We start from the raw sequence: 20815 nt of genomic DNA on the forward strand, positions 1-20815 counted from the left end.
ATCAGTGTGGTGTCATACTTGAGCTCCTGGGGAAAGTTGGATGCAGTTCAGATCTTGCCTGCAGAGGTCATATGTGATGGTAAAGCTGTTGCGGTACTGCAGGCAACAACCATGTAAAGGCGTGCTGTATCCCTACAGAGGTGAAGGCAAGCTACAGCTGAAATGCTGTTGAACTAAACACAAAGTAGAACTTCCCAGCCAAATCTGGGACAGCAAAACACTTGCCAGTTGCCAAGTGATTGGGGCCAATAATTTCAATAATACTGTATATAGGACTTTAATGGGTGGAGCTCCTTTGCAAGTAATTATATCCCACTAAATTTAAACAAGTTACCCTCTATACTCTTAGGGGTACTACCAAGATAAAATAGAGAACAAACAGATATACCTCACTTTAACCATCAAAATTGTTGCCTTGCCTAAATGCTTCATGGTCATAATACTCATTGCTCTAAAATATCCCATCATGGGCATGGATGCTCTTACCCGATGAATAAGGAAGTCGAATAAAATGTAGTTTTCAACACTTAGCAATCAATCTTACAAAATGGAACCCATGGGCATTCCCCTCTGTTAAAATAGTTAGTAGAATCCAATATAAATTTCAAGCATCAAAACTCATTGTACGAGATCTGTTTCAAGCAGGAGTGATTATTTCTAATGTTTTTCTACTTGAATGTCCAGTTTGGTCTATTCTTAAGCTTGGGAAGAATGATGGTGTCTCATAGTGGATGACTGAAACCTCAGTACCACGGCCCAGCAGGTAGCAACACCACTCAAAGCATAAGCCAGTTAGCAGAACCAGTTAGCAAGCCGGAGCAAGAGAAGACAGACCAGTCACTGAGACTCTTTGCCTGTTGAGCCAATTGTCTTCTGGTTGATGGAGAGGAAGTAGTTCAGGTCTCCACAAAAAACTGGGTTTAGATATCAAAACTGATGATGCAACACATACACAAAAGAGTATGAAATTTATTACTCACATACTGAGGCTTACGAGGGAGAGCAGGGCAGGCTCCCAAGCTGGTCTGAAAATGGCCTGAGTGGCGAGGGGGTACTAGTAGTCCAAGGTGTTATTATGGCTATGAGTGGGGCCAGCCTGAGAATTTCCTTGCTGGGGCAGAGATTGACTGGTTTGAACATCTCACTGGGACCAAGATGGGGAGCCCATGAACTTCCTTACTGAGTTGCCCAGATGTGGCAAAAGGGGAAGAGGGAGGAGTGGATCTTGAAACTGTCAGCCATCAAACATAATAGCCAGAGTCAGAACGAGACTGTGGAGTTGTAAGTCTTTTCTCTCTTTCTCTGTCATATCATGTGTATTGGAAACTGTTCTACTCCAGAGCCTAGGGAAGGGGGTGTTTTGTGCTGGTTACAGCCTATCAATAACCAATGTTGTTGTTGGACTTGTCCTCGTGGCTCTTATTATAATTATAGGATGCCCTCCAGCAGTAACTGTCAGGAAACTAAAAGGAAAAAGAAGATTTATTATATTATTTATAGGACCTGGAAATTACAAAGCACATCTGGAGCCATATCATGAAGTTGCAGAGAGATGGATGGAGAAATATATAGAGAGAGAGAGAGAGAATGAGTATAGGCGTGAGGCTCTGCCTTTATTGAGGTTGAGGGTGGGGAATCTAGGGTTTTCCAGGTTCACTCTTTATTGGTGAATTTAAAACATAAGAGCTAGAGTTTTGATGGTTAAAGTGAGGGAAGAGAAAAAAAACAAGTGGCCCAAAAAGTCTTGAAATCAGCCAAGATCTATAAAATAAATAAATAAATAAATAAATAAATAAATAAATAAATAAAACAAAAGAACCTCAGCGGAGATCGATGGCCTGGCTCTTTACCTAGTTGTGTGGCTGGCAATGTTTTCCCTTGAGAAATAGCAAGATAGCTGTGTTTATCAGGGGTGCTGGAGCAATCGAGGCTTCAGTCAGGCACTTGCATTATAGAAAAGGAGAAAAAAAAAAAACCTATCAGTGCTCACACTAGAGAGACTGGGGCTCTGAATCCAGAGGGTCTCAGCAGGGAGGAGTGAGTAGGTCTGGGCTACTGGGGGAACTGGCATCTTCACCCTGGACCTGGACAGGCCAGGTGTCTAGTCAGAGGGCAAGAATGGCCATAGAGACTGAATTCCAGGGACAAAGAAAGGCAGACCAGGAAGTTCAGGATGGGAAAGCCAGAAAGATCACCTGAACTTCAGGGTTGGTGGTGGGGAGCCCTCTTTATGGAGTCCTGGGGCCCCTGTTAGAAGGGGAATTTGTTTTAGAAGCTTCCCCAATTAACACAGAGATGAACTCATCCCCAAATCAAGGGGAATTTTTACTCTGGCTGCATGGCTAGGTTTTTTTTTAAGATTATATTTATTTCGGGGGGGGATGAGTGGGAAGGGGCCAAAGGAAAGAGGGAGAAGCAGACTCCCCACTGAGCAGGGAGCCCAACATGGGGGACTCAATCCCAGGACGCCGAGAGCATCACCCGATGCTTCACCAGCTAAGCCACCCAGACGCCCTTCTAACTGCCTAGTTTTGAGAATAGACAAAATATTTCCATTCCTTCTGCCCTCACCCAGGTCCTTGTGCTTGTGTTGTGGACAGTCGAGGGTAGTAGCAGGATTTCTCTCCTTAGATGCGACTGATCCTCAGCTCCTCCAATCCTTTGCTCGAGCTCCTGATGGTCTGTTTCCCACCTTTTCTCCACCCAGAGGCACAGACAGAAGGATACCTCTTCCTGACTCCTACATTTAGTGCAGAGAAAATATTTCCTTATGTGTGAAGCCCTACCGTCCCCCTTGCAGGGTCAGGAGTGGAACCAGGGGCTCCTGCCTGTAGGTCTTTATCCAGCAGTAAAGATCGCTGGTAGAATTTACTGGATCACATTTTAAGGGCATGAGAAAGACCATGATCTCTCAGGCCCACAAAACAACCCATATATACAGCAGCTCTCTATATGTTTCTGTTTGTCAGCCGTAATGTCAGGAACTGCGCCGGGTCTGCCCAGCATGCTTGCCTGGGATGGCACATAGTGGACAGAACCTCTGAACCCAGGCACAGGCAGCCTGGGTGTCAGTCTCATTCGGGTGCTAAGTTGTGCTGACCCTGCAGGAAAACAAAACAAAACAAAACATCCTGTCTTTCCAGCCTTTTAAAATGAGGAGGTTGCCTAAAACTGTGTTTTTTTTCAAATTTCACATACTTACAAACCACCTGGGATGCTGGGGTTTTGTTTGGTTTTGTTGTTGTTGTTGTTGTTTTGCGGGACCTTATTAAAACATTTCAATTCAGTAGCTCTGCATCTCTAACCAGCTCCCAGGTAAAGCTGATGCAGCTGGTCCTCAGGCCACACTTGGTGCAGAAAGGGCTCACATGGCCTTCCGGTCCCTTCCAGCTCTGACAAGGTGTGATTCAAGTGGTGGCTTGCTGATTCTTGCCCTTCGCTCTTTTGTGATTGGAGAGGTCAGGCTCGTCCTCCAGCAGCACTCTCCGGGAGCACCACAGGCAGGGGTGTTGAACACATCCACTCTGGATCACACAAGGGTGGTGTGTGCCAAAGCCCCTTGGTGTCAGTGTGCAGTGAGTCTCACTGACCCCAGCGCTGCTGCATTATCTCCCCTTCCAGTGGGAAAACTTCAAGGAATGTGAGGTGTGCTGTAGAGGGGGACCACTGCTCTGCTGTGACACTTGTCCAAGAGCCTTTCATGAGGACTGTCACATCCCGCCTGCAGAGGCAGAGAGGTTAGTGAGACGCAGCCCTGCCTTTTGCACACACACTCCACCCAGGCCCTGCCTCTGGTCACCCATCTCCAGGAGGAAGAGCAGGACCCATGATCATTGCCACCCAGGTGTGACCCTGAGCAGCTGGAGGGGGCAGCAGCTGTGTCCCATCCGGTATCAGTGACAGCCTCTGGTTCTCTGAGTCTGTGCCTGAACCACCGTGACTCCACTTTGCCACTGCCCCTGGGAGGTGTCCTTTCCTAGGGGATGACAGCTGTCCATGGGGATGGAGGATGCGAAACACCAGCTGTTTGCGTTCAGCACTTTTTCAGAAAAGGCAGGAAACATGGCCTGGTTCATGCATCTTGCCACAGGCTCAACAGACTGATAGAGGCCAGGGTCCCCGGGGGTTAAGGCCTAGTTTTGACACTTCGGTGTGATGGGCAGGCCTCCTCGTGCTCCCAGCAGCTCAAGTGGGGAAAGGAGAGTCCACCACTCACCCTGACACCACCCTCCACACATGGAGGGCCCTGTTGCCACCCTCAATGAGAGGAAGGTCACGGGCTCAGACCCTACATGGGGGTCTTGGAGACTCTGGGAGGAGTCCCCTTCATCTCCCAGCTGAGACCTTCGGCCATGCTTGAAAGAAGGATGGTGGCAGCTCTAGGAACAGGGGCTGTTTCCAGGGGCCTCGCCCTTGCTCACTTACGCCTGACCTCTCAGGAGCCCGTGGAGCTGCACCTTCTGCAGGATAGAGTCTTTGCGAAGGCAGCGGTGTCATGGGGAGTCTGAGGCCCTTGAGAGGCAGATGCAGCCCGAGGAGCAGCTGGTGAGTTGGGTGCCAACCCCAACCCTTCTCATTACCCCGGACACGTGAGAAGACCAAACAGATAGAGGGTGAGGGGAAGGGTGCCCATGGGTGCCTGAGGGAGCCTGCAGTGTCTGGATTCGGGGAAGGTGATTTGGTGCCCAGAATCCAAACAGAGTTCGACGTACCCCACTTTCTCGGAGCTGCGTTTCCCTTCAAAGCTCTCTTCACGTTTTACAGAAGTGTGAGTTCCTCCTGTTGAAGGCCTACTGTCATCCACAAAGCTCCTTTTTTGCAGAAACCCCACATAACGTAAGTGATATTTTACGATTCTTGTCCTCTGGGCATCTCTTCTATGCAAAAGTCATTCTGGAATTTGGGAGTGTGACCCCTGAGGGCACTGCTGTTTGCCAAGAGGAGGCGGAGTTGCAGACTCTGGAGGAGGCCTCCGGGTTCAAACTCCACCCCTCGCATCCTAGTTCTGGGACATTGAGCAACTTGGTCCGCTTCCTGCGTGCCTCAGTTTCACCTTCTTAGGTGGGAATACTTTCTCACAGCCAGCAGAGGGTTTAGGGCACCCTCTCGGGAGGGTTCAAATCCCACCTCTACCACTTTTTAGCTGTGAAATCCTGGGTAGGTTACTGAACTTCTCCATCCCTTGGTTTCCTCACCTAGAAAATGAGGGTAATTATCGTACCTATCTCCTAGGGCTGTTGTAGGATCAGATGCTAACACGGTGGCGGTGCTTCGAGCAGGGCCTGGCATCCACAGGCCAATGCTTGGATCCTCCCTTGCCTGGTTATATCAGTTGGATCCAATTCCAGTAACAATGGCTGTGCTAACATCCCCCTTTTGGTGGCTTTGTCCCTAGATTCGAGATTATGGAGAGCCCTTTAAGGAAGCCATGTGGCTGGACTTGGTTAAGGAAAGGTTGACTGAGCAAGTGTACACAGTGGCGTGGTTTGTTCGGGACATGCGGCTGATCTTTCGCAATCATAAAACATTTTACAAGGTAAAGGATGTCTCCTGTTTCCTTTGCATGCCCTTTCCACTTTTCCCTAAGTCCTGGGATAGCCGAACTTTGCAAGAATTACACCAATCTTGTCCTGGAGAGAGCTCAAAAGCAGTAGCGGAAGCAGAAGAAAGCGGCCTGGGAGGAGGAATTTAGAAAGAACAGCAGAGAAGAATCCTTGTAAGCAGGGCCACAGAAACAATCCAAAACCCCAATCCTAGGACAGGTGGGATGGTCCCACTGAGAACAGTCGATTTCATCCATCGTCCTTGCTCAAACGGGGAGGAAAGGTAGTTTATGGTTACATTGTTCTGTGTCTCAGAAATACAGAAATAAATAAAGGAGTTAAACTTCATGAAATAATTTCAACTCCCAGGATGCTCATGCTTGGATTTTTTTCACCAAATTTCCCAGCAGACCCAAACCTCAGAATTGCCCTCAGATGGTGTTGGCTTTGTCCTTTGTAGGTAGCGAGATGCGACAACTAGTTGACCTATCTTGCAAACCAATGCGTTGTTAACTTTAGCCTCTTGCGTCTATGCCGATTTATACTACCATTTGTACAGATATTTCTTGGGAGGTAACCAAGGAAGACTTCCGTCTCCACCAGGCAGCCTCCTTCTCTTCCTCCGTGGCACTGGTTGACATGTTCACGAGCCACAAATTACAAACTGGTGTCTGTGCGTGGAGCTGGAGGGAGAAAGAGTCCACCCAGGGAGCCCCTCCACGCCTCGCCCAGGCTCAGCCTTGGAGAATGGAATCTTTCCTTCAGAGGGTGGGCTTTCAAGAAATGCTTTATCTCTATCTATTTTACCCCAAGCTCGGGCTTTGCAGTGATCGAAATCAGCTCCCCAGTCCTGACCACCTGTCAGGTCCAAGTTAGGAATCGGGCAGAGGCTCATCCATTTCGATACTGTGGCAGCAGCATCTCCCTCCCCCGCTAACCCTGGGCACTCTGCCTGGCAGATGGGGAAGCATAGCATTCGGGACAGGGAGGGCAGGGCTCAAAAAAAAAAAAGGCAAAAATGCAAGATTTGATGGTCTTAATTCTTTGTCCTTAGATATCTATTTGTTTGCTTTTTTTCTTTCAGGCTTCTGACTTGGGTCAGATAGGATTGGACTTGGAGGCAGAATTTGAAAAGAACCTCAAAGAAGTGTTTATTTTTTGCAAAGCCAATGAGAACAGTTTCCAGACTCTTTGACTCTGTTCTAGAAAGTCTGAGGCACTCCAACTTCAGGATCCAGATGATGTGACTCTGGCCATCTTTAGACTGCCAGTGAGTCTGGGATGTTATTGTGTGGAGGCCGAGAAAAATTAAGGCCATTCCACCTCAATTTAGCATTAGCACAGGGAGGATTTTTCGGAATTTTGCACCTGGCTCAGTGGTTGAGCATCTGCCTTCAGCTCAGGGCGTCATCCCAGAGTCCCAGGATCAAGGCCCGCATCAGGCTCCTTGCAGGGAGCCTGCCTCTCCCTCTGCCTCTGTCTCTGCCTCTCCCTCTCTCTGTCTCGTGAATAAATAAATAAAATGTTTGTTTGTTTGTTTGTTTGTTTTTAAAAAGAATTTTCCCCCTGTATTTATGAATGAAGTTGGTCCGCAAGCTTCTGTGTACTGTCATGATCAGATGTAGGGCTACCTCAGCTTGGCACAAGAATGCCTAAAACTTTCCTTTTTATATGCTCTGGAATAGTTTAAAATGTTTTAAATGAACCAACTCGTAAAATTATACAGCCTACCGTTCTTTGGAGAGGTGATATTGGCCACAGCCTCCACTTTTTCAGGACCATTAAACTCTTCAGATGCTCTCTTGCTCTTGAATCGGGTCCACTTTTATAGTTTTCTTCTTTTATTTTTCTTTTATAGTTTTCTAAGAAGTCAGTCATTGCATGTGTTGTTCATACTTGGCCTTATTTCTGCCGTATTATTTTATTCCCTCTCTTGGGAATGGTTTCACATGATTTTTGTGTACATTTTCTTTGTTTCTGCCCTCTATTCTGGAAGGCATTTGTCCCAGCCTTTTTTTTTTTTAAGTTTCACCCTAGTTTTTTTTTTTTAAAGATTTTTTTTTATTTATGATAGACATAGAGAGAGAGAGAGGCAGAGACACAGGAGGAAGGAGAAGCAGGCTTCATGCAGAAGCCCGACGTGGGACTCGATCCCAGGTCTCCAGGATCACGCCCCGGGCTGCAGGCGGCGCTAACCCGCTGCGCCACCGGGGCTGCCCTGTCCCAGCTTTTAATTCTAATATTTACTTGCAAGTTTTCCAAATGTATTTTTAACTTATGTTTTAAATGTCAGAGCCAGGGATGTCCGGTGGCTCAGTGCATTGCGCATCTGACTCTTGATTTCGGCTCAGGTCATGATCTCTGGGTCCTGGGATGGAGCCCCACAACCCCCAATCCCCGTGTGGGGTCTGCTGGAGTTTCTGCTCCTCCCCCTGCTCATGCTCTCTCACTCTCTCTCTCCCTAATAAATAAATAAATCTTAAAAAAAATAAATAAACTTTAGAGGCAAAAATAAAATATCTTTAATGAACCATGTATTTAAGCCAACATGTTTGTCACTTTTTATGTGACAGCTTCTTAATTCAAACAGGGAGGAATTCCCTGTTTCATAATATGGCTATTTGTTATCAGTATCAGATGTTTGCTTTTACTTTGTATTAATTAATTTTATTCACTGATATGTCACTATTTTGTTATTTTTACATTACATAAATTACTTATTATTTTTAGTATCTACCAAAATTGAAAAGCAAAAGGTAAAAGTCGAATGACCCTTATTCATGAAAGCAGTATTTTTTTTTAAGGTTTTCTTTATTTATTCATGAGAGACACGGAGAGAGAGGCAGAGACACAGGCAGAGGGAGAAGCAGGCTCCCCAAGGGGAGCCTGATTCAGGACTCAATCCCAGGACCCCAGGATCACGACCTGAGCCAAAGGCAGACGCTCAACCACTGAGCCACCCAGGTGCCCCTCTTTAAGTCATTTCAGAAGACGAGTAAGCAGGTGGCATGTTTTCTGAGCCTTTGCACAGCTCTGAATGTCTTCTCTGTTTTCATAAATTCACGGTTGGGCGGGCTACAATTTGTATTTTATCACAACTTCTCACCTTCAAAATCGATTTAGGCCTTGGTTCACTGTGTTTGGGCATTTTCATCCTACAAGTGTGAGTCTGCATTCAGTCAGGATTCTGTTCCTTTGTTAGTGTGTGGACACATAGCAGGTTTCTTCTTTCTCTCTGTAGTTCTATATTTTCAACAGGACGGGATTCGATGTAATACTCTTATCGTTGATCTTGCCTGGCACTCTGAGCCCTTTCAATATACATATCCAGTTCTTTTTTCAGCAGCTGCATTAAATCTTTCTGATCCTTTTGTACTGGGCTCTCTTTCAAGAACATTTATTATCCATATGCTGGCTCTCCATTCTCTGTCCTCCCTATTTATCATTTTTAAAAAAGAAAAAATAGGTTCTGGGAAGTGCTCCTCTTCTGAGGTCATTAGTCTAAGACTTAAATGTACTAACTCAAAATAACTGCACTTCTAGGGTCAATGTTTTTAAATTAATGATTTTTTTAATCATTATAATAATGCTAATTGCTCTCTATTAACCAGGGAAACTTTTCTTACCATAATACTTTTCTTCTCTCAACACAAAAATAAAAAGTTACCGCTGCTACTAAGTTGTCCTGATCTGTGTTTCTGGTTTTTGCATTCTCACTTAGGGTCAATGGAGGAGTGTGGACTGAACTCTGTCCCCCATCAATTCCTATATGGAAGCCTTATCCCACCCGTGTGCGGTACTTGGAGACAGGGCATCTAAGAAGGGGTTAACAGTTAAATGAGGTCACAAGTGTGAGTCCTTACTGAGATAGGATGAGTGTCCTTATAAAAAGAAGACAGCCCCCTGAGATGGCTCTGCTCCGTGCCCAGAGAGGGGGGAGCAAGTGAGGAGGCCTCAAGGGGTCCCCTCCAAGCCAGGAGCCAGCTCTCACCCAAAGGGAGTCAGCTGGCACCTCCATCCGGGACTTCCAACCTCCAGAGGGGTGGGAAATAAATCCCTAAATTGCCCAAACTCGAGGGTTTCATGGTGGTGGCTCCAGGCTGCCTGACATAAGGAGTGGAAGCCGGAGAGGGAGGTTCTTGTCTCCCTGAGTCAATTGTGAATGAATGTGAAGAATGAATTGTGTCGGATGAATCTCTAGGACAAAGGAGAGTGAGTCAAGCAACCGAAGTTTATAGGGATGCCTGGGTGGCTCCGGGGTTGAGCATCTGCCTTCCCAGGGTGCTGGGATTGGGTTCTACATCGGGCTCCCCGCAGGGAGCCTGCTTCTCCCTCTACCTTTGTCTCTATACATATTGTAGCCCAACAGTTTATTAAGCAAGGATACAGAGGAAGCTCTCAGGAGTGAGAGGGGTCCCCACAGGGTTGCCACTGGGAGCTTGTAGGGTTGGTCTTTTATTGAAAGCCCACCAGGGAACCTAAATCCTTTTAACATCTCTGTTGGTATCACTTGAGATATCCATTGAGTAAGGACTAGTGATAACACCTTCCATGGCTTACTTCCTTTTTAGGGTCCTGGAATTCTTTATTGGTCACAGGTAGCGGTTCTAACAAGACCCCACCTCTGACATCTGGGACAGGATTGTCTGGTTTGTTTCTTTATCTGTTTCCTTGCACCTCCACATTTTTGGGGAGTCCTGTGAACCTGATCCCGCAGGCCCCTACCTATCTCCCCCTACCTAGCTCCACCTGTCCTTTACTCAAGAGTGACAGCACCGTGGGGCCCTGCTGTGCTCCCCGACCAGGCACTTGGGCAAGGGTGTGTGGGAGCCTCCACTTTGGTACCTGGTGTCACAGCCTCATGAACAATGTAGAGAGATTCCCCCCTAGTGTTTCCACAGCAGGGTGAACCTCCATATGGTCTAATTTTGCCTACAATCCAGGAAAGGGTGGAGGCAGCTTGAACCCTGATTTAAGAAAAGCAGGTAGTGAAATAGAATTCCTTTCATTTTGTGGGAAAGGGACAAATGTGACCATAAAGACGACTCCTGATGCTGTTCTGGGAGGGCAGGGGCGGGGGCGCTTAGAGGTGGCTGTCCCTTTGGTGCAGATTTCTCCTCCCAGCAAATCTGTGGGATAAAAGGTCTTCCCACTCCCCCTGGCTTAGCAGCAGCCAGGACGGCTGTGTATTAAGTGATCTTGCATCCATTTGTGACCGTCTCGTCCATTCTGGCCCTGCCTAGCTGAATCACGTCTCTCTCTTTCTCCTATCACAGCTCAGGCTTGCTCTGTAACAGGCAAAAGGAACCCAACCACCCTAAAAGAGTCATTTATTTCTTTGAAAGTTTCAGCTGCTATCAGTTTAGTTGCCATGACAACCAGGACCCCATCCCAGGAGCCATCACTCCCTTTGGCTCCCTTTTGTGGTCCTACTGCTCATCTGGTTTTCTCACTGTACCCGTAAAAACAGGGTTTTGATTTATTCTGCTCCTCTCCGCTGACCCTCATCCTTCCCCAGGACCCCCAGGACGTGGGCTCTGGCCTACTCTTCTCCTGACTTCCCACTCCCGGGCCCACCAGCTCGGTTCCATCCCCTCCCCCCTGCTGGCCAGGGCTGCTGAGAGCCTAGGTCAGCCCAGGACCACCCCCCCCACCCCATGCTGTGACACCAGGGGTTATAAAGGACTCTAGAGTGGTCCCCCAAAACTGGGCAGGGCAAAAGCTGCAAAAATAGAACCCAGAAAAGCTTTCTATTGGGAGTGATGGGAGGAATTGTACATAGGGTATGTTCTCCCCTCCAGCTGATACCAGAAAGTCAACCTTGGAGGGGCGCCTGGGTGGCTCAGTGGGTTAAGCGTTCGACTCTTGATCTCAGCTCGGGTCTTGATGTCAGGGTTGGAAATTCAAGACCCGTGTTGGGCTCCACACACAGGGTGGATCTTACTTATTTAAAAAAAAGAAAAAAAAGGAAAGGAAAAGTAATTCAAGAATGGAAAATTCATCCTTAGGAGCTGGGAAGGCATGGTCTCCTGGCCAAGTACACCTGCCCTTGCTGGAGGTAGACTTAACTGGCAATCAGCGTCTGGGCTGAGTCCTTTTTCCGATGCTCTCCAAGCTCTGGCAGAGCCAGGCCCTGCAAGCCAGCTCCCATCCTGCAGGTGGCTGTGGAGCTCTGCCTCCAGCCGGCCTGCTGGGTCCTCTCCCTGCCTCTCCCCTTCTTCCTCGGAGACCTGAGGAGACTGGCTGCTTCTTGCCTCCTAAAGATGCTCCTACTGCATCCCAGGAGTTCCTTGCCTCCTGGAACTGGGTTTTCTGGGCTCCAGGATTCCAGGCTCTTCCTTCTGCCCTTGTCCCTGAAAAAAAAAAGAAAAAGAAAAGCTGAGACTCGATTCGCTTTAACAGCCACACGACTGTGAAATGACACAAGAGATCACAAAAACCAGGAAGCCATTGTCTTACTCATTTTCCCCCTGGTCTCAAGGGGGCCACTTGCATTTCTGGAGCTATTTGGAAAAGGGAGTGCCACTCAGTGAAGACCCTCCCTGCACAGGATTCCTTTGGGCAGTGTGCCACCAAGCATGTCCTTGGGACAAGACCAGAGCAGAGATGCACTGACCTTGGAGACTCCTCGCCCCACGAGCAGCCGTTGGCATCTGATTGCTTAGAGTGGGTGACACCCCTTGGGGAACCCTCTCTTCCGTTGATCCAGATTCGACAGGGAGGCCAATTTGCCTGAAGATTACACTAGGCCTCAAGCAGGGACTCAGCAGTGAGGACAGTGACCCAGGCCTGGGACACGAGACCTGAGTGTCCACAGAAAGCAGTGGCTGCAGGTCCAGCATGTCAGCTGACACCAGAACTCACCCGTACCGTCGCCCTGGGACAGAATCTGTTCAGGGTGGAGTGACAGTTTGGCACACTAAATACTGTAGAGGGGGATCCCTGGGTGGCTCAGTGGTTTAGCACCACCTTCAGCCCAGGGCGTGATCCTGGAGACCTGGGTTTGAGTCCCACGTCGGGCTCCTGCATGGAGCCTGCTTCTCCCTCTGCCTGTGTCTCTGCCTCTCTCCCTCTGTGTGTGTGTCTCTCATGAATAAATAAATAAAATCTTTTAAATAGATAGATAGATAGATAGATAAATAAATAAATAAATAAATGCTGTAGAGGCTCAGAAGTGAGATGAGGCAAAGATGTCCATATTTCCCATGGGCCACAGTAAGGCTTCCAGCTCCTAGGCTCTGCAGCCCTGAGGCAGATAGCCGGGCACTGGGGTGTGGGTTCAGACCCAGGCCCTCAGCCATGCCCAGCTGGCAAGGCCCAGACACGGGGGCTGGCCCTGCTGACCCCATGGACTAGGTTCTGAACTGATCTATGTGCCCACAAAAGTGTCCTGGGAGTGGGAACACCTGGTCTTTCGACCCTCAGCCAGGAGGGTCTTGGCAGCCAGAGAAAGGGGGGCATGTGGGCTAATGGGCACTGTGACTACTCACCAGGAAGCGCCAGAGATGCTCTAGCATATACTGGTCCGGAGGGTAGGGGTTCGCCCTGTGAGAGGCACCTCGGCCTAAGAAGTAAGGCAGGGGACTGGTCCTAACGCGGGGCAGGGGTAGTCAGGCCACCCCTCCGCACCCACCAATACCAATGCAGCCTGAGTTTCTGCGGGCAGAGGCCAGAGGCCAGAGGGCAGATTCCCTCTTTCCACACCCGGAGCACACCTGGTTTCTGTGCATAGCCAGAGCGTGGTAGCAAAACCATCTCTCCCCGGCTCCCCAGAGTGGTTCGCCCTGGACCCTGTGGCCCCGGTTCTGAGCTCTTTGGAACGCTTGGGCAGAGCTGATACAAAGAGAAGCTTTTCCTACTGTCCCAGGCCAGGCTCCAGGCCCAGCCGTGAGGGTGGTAGGCACTCGGGACCTGCAGGGACTGCAATTTCCTCAAGGTAACAAAAGAAAGCTCCCTTGTGTTCTAATCGCCAGTTTAAAGGCTCACTGCTAGTGTAGGTGAACACAACGGAGGCACCCTAGGAGTGCAGGCCGGAAAGCGGGCTATGTCGTCTATTTTTCATGGCAACAGTCTGGGGTTTGGTGGTAGGCCCAGCCCGGAGATGGCCAACAGCATCCTCGGACCTGGATTCTGGAATCTTCCACTTGTAAGAATGCCCACGTGACCTGCTCTGTGGGAAGCAGGACCAGGAGCAGGTGGGGAAGCTGCACCACAAGAGGGGTCTTTGGTCCCAGGAAAGTATCTGACATGATGGAGCATCAGAAAGGAGCCCTCAGATCTGCCTTTGTCTCTGCCCCCTCTATCTCTCTGGGTCTCTCATGAGTAAATAAATAAAATATTTTAAAAAAGAAAGAAGAGAGAAAGAAAGAAGAAAAAGAAAAAGAAAGAAAGAAAGAAGAAAGAAAGAAAGAAAGAAAGAAAGAAAGAAAGAAAGAAAGAAAGAAAGAAAGGAAGGAAGGAAGGAAGAAAGGAAGGAAGGAAGAAAGAAAAGAGCCCTTGGAGATGGCCCCTTCCTGCTGACAAGGTCCTTGGCCCCGTGGCTTCAGAATCCCCGGGAAGCTTGTTAAAATGCAAATCCCAGGGTCCTTGGCCCCAGATGGGAATCTCTAGGACTCTAGGCCGGATGCCCAGAAAGTGGTATATTTAACAAGTTTCCCAAGTTTGGGAGGTGACACTTTTTTGCCACAATGAAGACTGACACCCACTGCCCTTTGATAAGATACACTTTTATCTTCTGACAAAGGAAGCAAATCTAACTAGTGCCTCAAGCCTGCAACTTAATAGCAAGAGGGGCCCTGGGCCTGGGCCTGCGGGTGAGACAGCGCACATTTGTGGTTTGCTTGACTTCCTGGTTGTTTTTGTTCGGGGTGTTTAATGTGCTCTAGTTTATTTAAACATCTATTCAAATAGAACCAGCTTTCAGAAACAAGAATAAGAAAGGAAAGAAGGTGTTTGTTTCCAGAAGGAAAAATGAAACCAGGAGGAGAAAGCAGTTGGGAGTGGAGGGTGGGGAGAGCTGGGAGGAAAAGCAGCAGAGGGCTCCCCCCCAACCCCCCCGGGGGCGGGAGGGGGTCGAGGGGCGGGGCAAGCAGGTGAGGGGAACCAGGTTGTCACTTCGCAGCTGTCCCCAGGGCCTGGGAGAGAAGGGCCAGTGGAGACCAGCTTTTAGGTGCTTTGCTGGGGGGTCAATCTTGAGAGGCCTGAGATGCCTACATTCGTTTTGAAGCTTTGCTTGGACACTGGTCTGGCATCATATTTGAATGTGAAATCACCCTGAGGTGGCTGTCGCACAGCCCTGTTGTGTCTGGGCTGTGGGCAGTTGTGAAGAACAAGGAATCCAGAATAATCCTGGGTAGAAACGCTGCATTGTGGGCCGCCAGGGGGGGCTCAGGGGTTGAGCATCTAGCTCAGGTCATGATCCCGGGGTCCTGGGCTCGAGTCCCTGCAGGGAGCCTGCTTCTCCCTCTGCCTGGGTCTCTGCCTCTCTCTGTGTGTCTCTCATGAATAAAGAAATAAAATCTTAAAAAAAAAAAGAGAGAGAGAGAGAGAAAGAAAAAGAAATGCTTCGTTGCAATGGCTGCGGGGAAAAGCAGGAAGTGAAGGCAGGAGGGGCCCAGAGCGGAAGAGCAGAGGCCCCAAGAAGGCTCTGAAGCAGCCTCATCTTGAAAGAGGCGCTGCGGTCACGGTCACCCACCGTCGAGAGGAGGTGGAGACGGGAAGCGGGCAGGGGGCTGGGGCCGTGCCCCGAGTCTGGCCCCCCCTTCCCCCTCAGTGCTGGAGGGATCAAGTTCCCACGGTCCAGGCTTCTCAGGGGGTGCAGGGCAGTGGGGGTGACCAGAAGGACCGCCACACCCAAGGCAGGAGGGGCAGAGAATAGGTACGGGGGTCACGGGCGTCTCCTCGAGGCCCCAGCCTCTGTCCCAAACTACCTAAAATTAAAACACACTTACCCTGAAATGGTGCTGTCCTTCCGACGCCCCCTCCTGACCCCCAGGAAAGCGTCCGAGGCCTAGTTAGCCAGCACGGCCCAGCCACCTGCCCTCTGGCCATTTAACTATTTCACGTGGTTATTTCCCGGATGGCATTTCTTGAGAACCCCTAGGCCCGGGCTGGGCTCTGTTTCTGCCCAAAGAGCACCTGGCCTCACCCCGGAGTCCATAAAACTCCCCTGGCCTAGCAGATCACGGAAGGCGCCGGACCCCAAGTTAGCCACTGTGACTCCTTAGTGGGGAAGAGGTGTCATTTGATCCGAGTGCCGGGCACACACACAGTGACCACTCGATAAAGCGAACTCATTGCCATGGCCTGACCCTAGTGGGTGCCCCTGGCCCTTGACCCATGTGTCCAGGGTGTTGTTCACCCTCCCGTCGGTGATCCATGGAGCTGAGGCCCTCGCGCTTCGGCCTGGGCACCGCACAGAGGCCCGGCCCCATCCGGGGGGCCAGAACCCAGCACGTGACTAGGGTCAGGTGGGGGGATCCCCAAGGGAACGTGCCCCCAGCCCCAGCCCCAGCCCCAGGCTCCGTGCCTGCAGAGGTAGACGACGAGGAGGCAGGGAAGCTGCGAGGCTGGACCTCCTGAGACCTCTTGGTCTTCGTTTTCCTGGATGCACCTGTCATCGTGGGAAACCACTCTCTGAATGCTTTTCTCGAAGATACTCACAGGGAGGTATCTTCCCGGCCCCCCGGCCCCACGCCACCCCTTCCCCCAGCAACCTGGTGGGGGGAATTCCTGATCTAGCCCACGGTCCAGGCCCAGTGACATTCCCGCCAAGAGGCCACAGCCTTCCCAAGGGCTGGCCCACGAGCTGCTGGCTCTGCCTTTCGGGCGGCAGAGATGTAGAATGGGCTGCGCGTCCTCACCTCGGCTGGAAAAGCACCATCACCCGGGTTCTGCAGTAGCTTCCCCAGTGTCCCCACTCCTACCTCATCCCAACGGCCCCCCAATCCCATCCCAGACCCATTCCCTGCACCGCAGCCCGACTATGCCTGTCAGAACCGTCGGATCCTACTGACTGCACCCTCGAGGTGAAAGCCCAGGGTCCCGCCTGGTGGATCCTCCTCCATCCCTCTCCCCTTTGCTGGGTCCTCTGCACCTCACTCCTCCCCATCACTGTTCCCGGAGCACCAGGGACCCCAGCTCCAGGCCTTACCAGCAGTAGTTCCCTGTGCCTGGAAACTTCTTCCCCCTAGAAATGCCTGTGGTTCACTTTCTCATCCTGAAGGCTTTTTGCTCAAATCTCTCCTTCTTGGGGAAGTTTACCCTGACTTGCCCCTACCCCTGCACCCCCGCCCGCACCTGGCCCTCTCACTTCCCCTGACCTGCTTCCTTTATTTCCCTGCGGTGCCCCATTGATCATGTTCCAACACATGCTGTGATTTGTTTATTATGTTCCATGTCTGTCCCTTGCCACTATGATGTAAGCTCCTGGAGGACAAATTTTTTTGTCTACTTTGTTGGCCACTATACCCCTGTCAGGCTTAGAAGTGCCTCTATCCTCCCAGTTAGCCTGAGCCAGCTGGCCTGTGGGTTCCAGAGCTTCCCTGAGCAGCATCCTGCCTCCCTGACCCCCCTCCTCGTTCGTTAGTGGCAAACTGGTTTTGCCCCAAGACTTTCCCTGCAAAAAAGTTTCCCAGAGGGTGACAGATGGGCAGGCCCAGCCAGGTACCTCACAAAACACGTCATCACTGAGAGACTTGCCAGTTCTTTCTGCCACAGACAAAAATCTCAGGCCACCTCAGGTCCCCAGCCACTGATGCCACCTTCAGTTCTGACCCCAGTTTCCAGACCGTTGTCTCAGGCTGTTTTGCCCACAGATTCTGAAGATAGAACAAGAGACTTTAAACTCAGTAAGCTTAGCCGCTGCAACTCCCACTTTTACTTGGATTAATCCCACTTAAATGGATTAAGGTTTCAAAACTCTTCACCGAATCTACTGAGCTGTGCCTGTGCTTTGATTTCAAAGACGAGACCGGTCTATGTGCCAAGCTGGATACTTTACAGTAGGTCCCAGGCTTTTAATGGATCTCTTCAGGCACCAATACCACTGAGAGAGAGACAAGTGGGGGACGTGGCCTCGAGATGGGCAAATTCCCATTTTAAGTGGCATGTGCTGTGATCCATGTGACATTCCACCTTTTAGCTTATTCCTTGCCTGTGTACCAGTCACATCCCAGTCCTATCTGGGCCCCACCTCCAAATCCCCTACCCCTGCATTGTGGGCAGCCTGGAATTGACTCACTCTGCCCAATCTCCCAATTTCTGACCTTTACAGTCTGGTCAGGGATTGTAGCCACTCCTCCATATGTCTTCTTAGCTGCTCCCAAGGAAATGCGTACCTCAGCCTCAAGAAGCAAGAAGAGGAAATTAGGAGTCTTTTTATGGCTTCCTTCAGTTCAGAATTGTAGAGCGCCCCTAAGCCCACTAAGCCATGGATTCCATGGCCATCTGGAATGCTGAGTCTGTGTAGAAGGTGAGAAGGGGAATGGGGTTCCATATGCCTCCACTCCTAAAAATTTCCAGAGAAAAATATTTTTTGTAAATGCCAGAAATATTATAGGACTGTTCATGAAATCAGTTAACATGAATCATGGTTCTGTTTCTTCTGAAACTATAAAAATCATAATTTTTCATCACGATAGAAATAAAAACCCTAACTCGTACAGCAAATGGTTTTTAGAACAATTGGATAGCCACATGCAAAAAAATAAATAAAAAGGAAAAAAAAAGGAACCCAACCTCATAATCTCATAACACATACAAAAATTAACTTTAAAAATTAAAAATGAAAAAAAATTAAAAAATTAACTTAAAATGGATCACAGACCAAACTGTAACAGGTAGCACGGTAAAGCTTCCAGAAGAAATATGGGAAAAGATATTTGAATCTGTGGTCAGCAGGATGACTTCCCAAAGATGTCCATTCCCTAAACCTAGAATCTGCCATATGTTAAGTTATATGGCAGAGGGACTTTGCAGATGTAATTAAGGTTACAGACTTTAAAATAGGGAGAGTATCCAAGTGAGCCTAATCTAATCACAAGATCCCTTAGAAGCAGAAAAGTTTCTCCAGCTGAAGCAGAAGGGAAAATTAGAGATGCTAACTATGAGAAGGATTCCACGTGCTTTCACTGGGTCTCAGAGTTAGGCACTCATGTGTATCAGAGAGGGGGCCCCCTAGTACCTAAGAGCAGCCCTAGCTGACACCAGCCAGGAAATGGGGACCCTGGTCTTACAACCTCAAGGAACTGGATTTTACCAACAACTTCAATGAACTTGGATTTTTCCAAGGAAATGGATTTTTCCTGAGCCTCTCAGCAAGAGCCCAGCCAGCCACCACCTTGGATTTGGCCTTGTGAAACCCAGAACAGAGAAACCAGATAAGGAAACCACACTTCTGATCTAGAGAACTGTGAGATAAGAAATTCATGTTGTCTTATGCCACTTAATTCATAATAATTTGTTACAGCAGTAATAGAAAACTAATAGAGATCTTGGAGTTAGACAAAGATTTCAGGTAGGACATAAAAAACATGAATCAAGGGTACCTGGGTGGCTCGGTTGGTTAAGCATTTGCCTTTAGCTCAGGTCATGATCTTAGGGTCCTGGGGGTAGAGCCCCATGTCGGGCTCCTTGCTCACCATGATGTCCGCTCTCCCTCTCCTCTACCCCTCCCCTTCTCATGCTCTCTCTCTTTCTCTCAAATAAATACATAAAATCTTAATAAAAAAAAAAACACAAACCATAAAAGAAAAAAATGTATGAATTGAACATCACAATGAAAACCTTCTGTTCTTTGAAAGACACTTTTAGGAAAATTACAACAACAAACAAGCCAAGACCTGAAGAAAATTTTTACAAAACACGGATCTGATGAAGGACTTGAATCCAGAATACACAAAGAAATCTTACAACTCAGTAATTAAAAAGACAAAACACCCAGGTTTTTTTTAAGTGGGGAGGGCAGAAAATTTGAATAGATGCTTTATCCAAGAAGGTAGATAAATGGCAAATTAAGCACAAGAAAAGATGCCCAACATCACTGGCCATCAGGAAAAGGTAAATTAAAGCCCTGGTGAGATAGCATCACACATCTGCCGGCATGGCTACAATTTAAAAGACTGACAATACCAAGAGTAGGCAAGGATGCGGAACCACTAGAAACTACACCCATGACTGATGGGAACGCAAAAGGGTACGGCTGCATTGGAAAACAGTTTGGTAGTTTTTATAAAACTCAACATACACTTACCATTTGATCCAGCAATTCCCTCATAGGTATTGAAATGAAAACACGTCCACATAAACACATGGATATTCATAGTCATTGTGGTACATTCATGTAATGGGACACTCCTCGACGATAAAGAATAACAAATATCGACACACACAACAACATGGATGAATCCCAAGAGCATTCTACTAAATGAAGAATAGACTCCAAAGGCTGGTGCATTAGACTTCCAGGGTGGCTGTAACCAGATATCACAGCCTGGGTGGTCTTGACAACAGAAATTTATTTTCACACAGTTCTAGAGGCTGGAAGTCTAAAATCAAGGTGTCAGCAGGGTTAGTTTCTGGGGAGAGCTCTTCTTCTGGCCTGCTGGCAGCCACCTTTGAGGTGTGTCTTTATATGGTCTTTCCTGTGTGTGTGGAGAGAGATTTCTGTTGTGTCTTCTTATAAAGGCCCCAGTCATTTTGGGTTAGGGCCCCCTCATATGACCTCATTTAACCTTAATTATCTCATTAGAGGCCCTATCTCCAAGTATGGTCATATTCTAAGGTACTCCGGGCTAGGATTTCAATATACGTATTTGAACAAAAGCACAATCCAGTCCATAATAGCTGATAATGGTACAATTTCATATATATGATGCCAGTTGCATGACCACCTAGAGAAGGAAAAATGAGAGGAACAAAACACAAATTGATAGCTGCCCTGGACTGGGCGTGTGGGCTGGGAGGAATTTCCTAGGGTGCAGAAACCGTTCTCTGTTTTGATTGCACTGGTATCAAGTGGCTCTCTACATTCCTCAAGTCTCATTGGATCTACATCTAAAAGGGATGAATTTGGGGCAGCCCGGGTGGTGCAGCGGTTTAGCCCCACCTGCAGCCCAGGGCGTGATCCTGGAGACCTGGGATCGAGTCCCATGTGGGGCTTCCTGCATGGAGCCTGCTTCTTCCTCTGCCTGTGTCTCTGCCTCTCTCTCTCTCTTGCTCTGTATCTCTCATGAGTAAGTAAAAAAAAAAAAAAAAAAAAAAAAAAGACTAAA

At 48.7% G+C, this 20815-nt stretch overlaps 1 protein-coding gene across 5 annotated transcripts in view; it reads left to right on the plus strand.

Moving 5' to 3' along the window:
* The window catches only part of SP110 (SP110 nuclear body protein), a 42552-nt gene extending 33320 nt beyond the window's left edge, over positions 1–9232 (plus strand). For all 5 annotated transcript variants that reach the window (XR_011994132.1, XM_026006290.2, XM_026006286.2 and 2 more), the window contains 5 exons: positions 3622–3737; positions 4440–4545; positions 4765–4836; positions 5396–5536; positions 6628–9232. Coding sequence is in view for 4 of the 5 variants with exons in the window: in XM_026006290.2 (XP_025862075.1) it covers positions 3622–3737; positions 4440–4545; positions 4765–4836; positions 5396–5536; positions 6628–6738 (546 nt within the window). In the remaining variant the exon portion in view is untranslated. The remainder of the gene's footprint in view (positions 1–3621; positions 3738–4439; positions 4546–4764; positions 4837–5395; positions 5537–6627) is intronic.
* Positions 9233–20815: the final 11583 nt, after the last annotated feature.

The sequence above is a fragment of the Vulpes vulpes genome, chromosome 9 (assembly GCF_048418805.1).
Source record: "Vulpes vulpes isolate BD-2025 chromosome 9, VulVul3, whole genome shotgun sequence".
In the NCBI taxonomy this organism is placed as follows: domain Eukaryota; kingdom Metazoa; phylum Chordata; class Mammalia; order Carnivora; family Canidae; genus Vulpes; species Vulpes vulpes.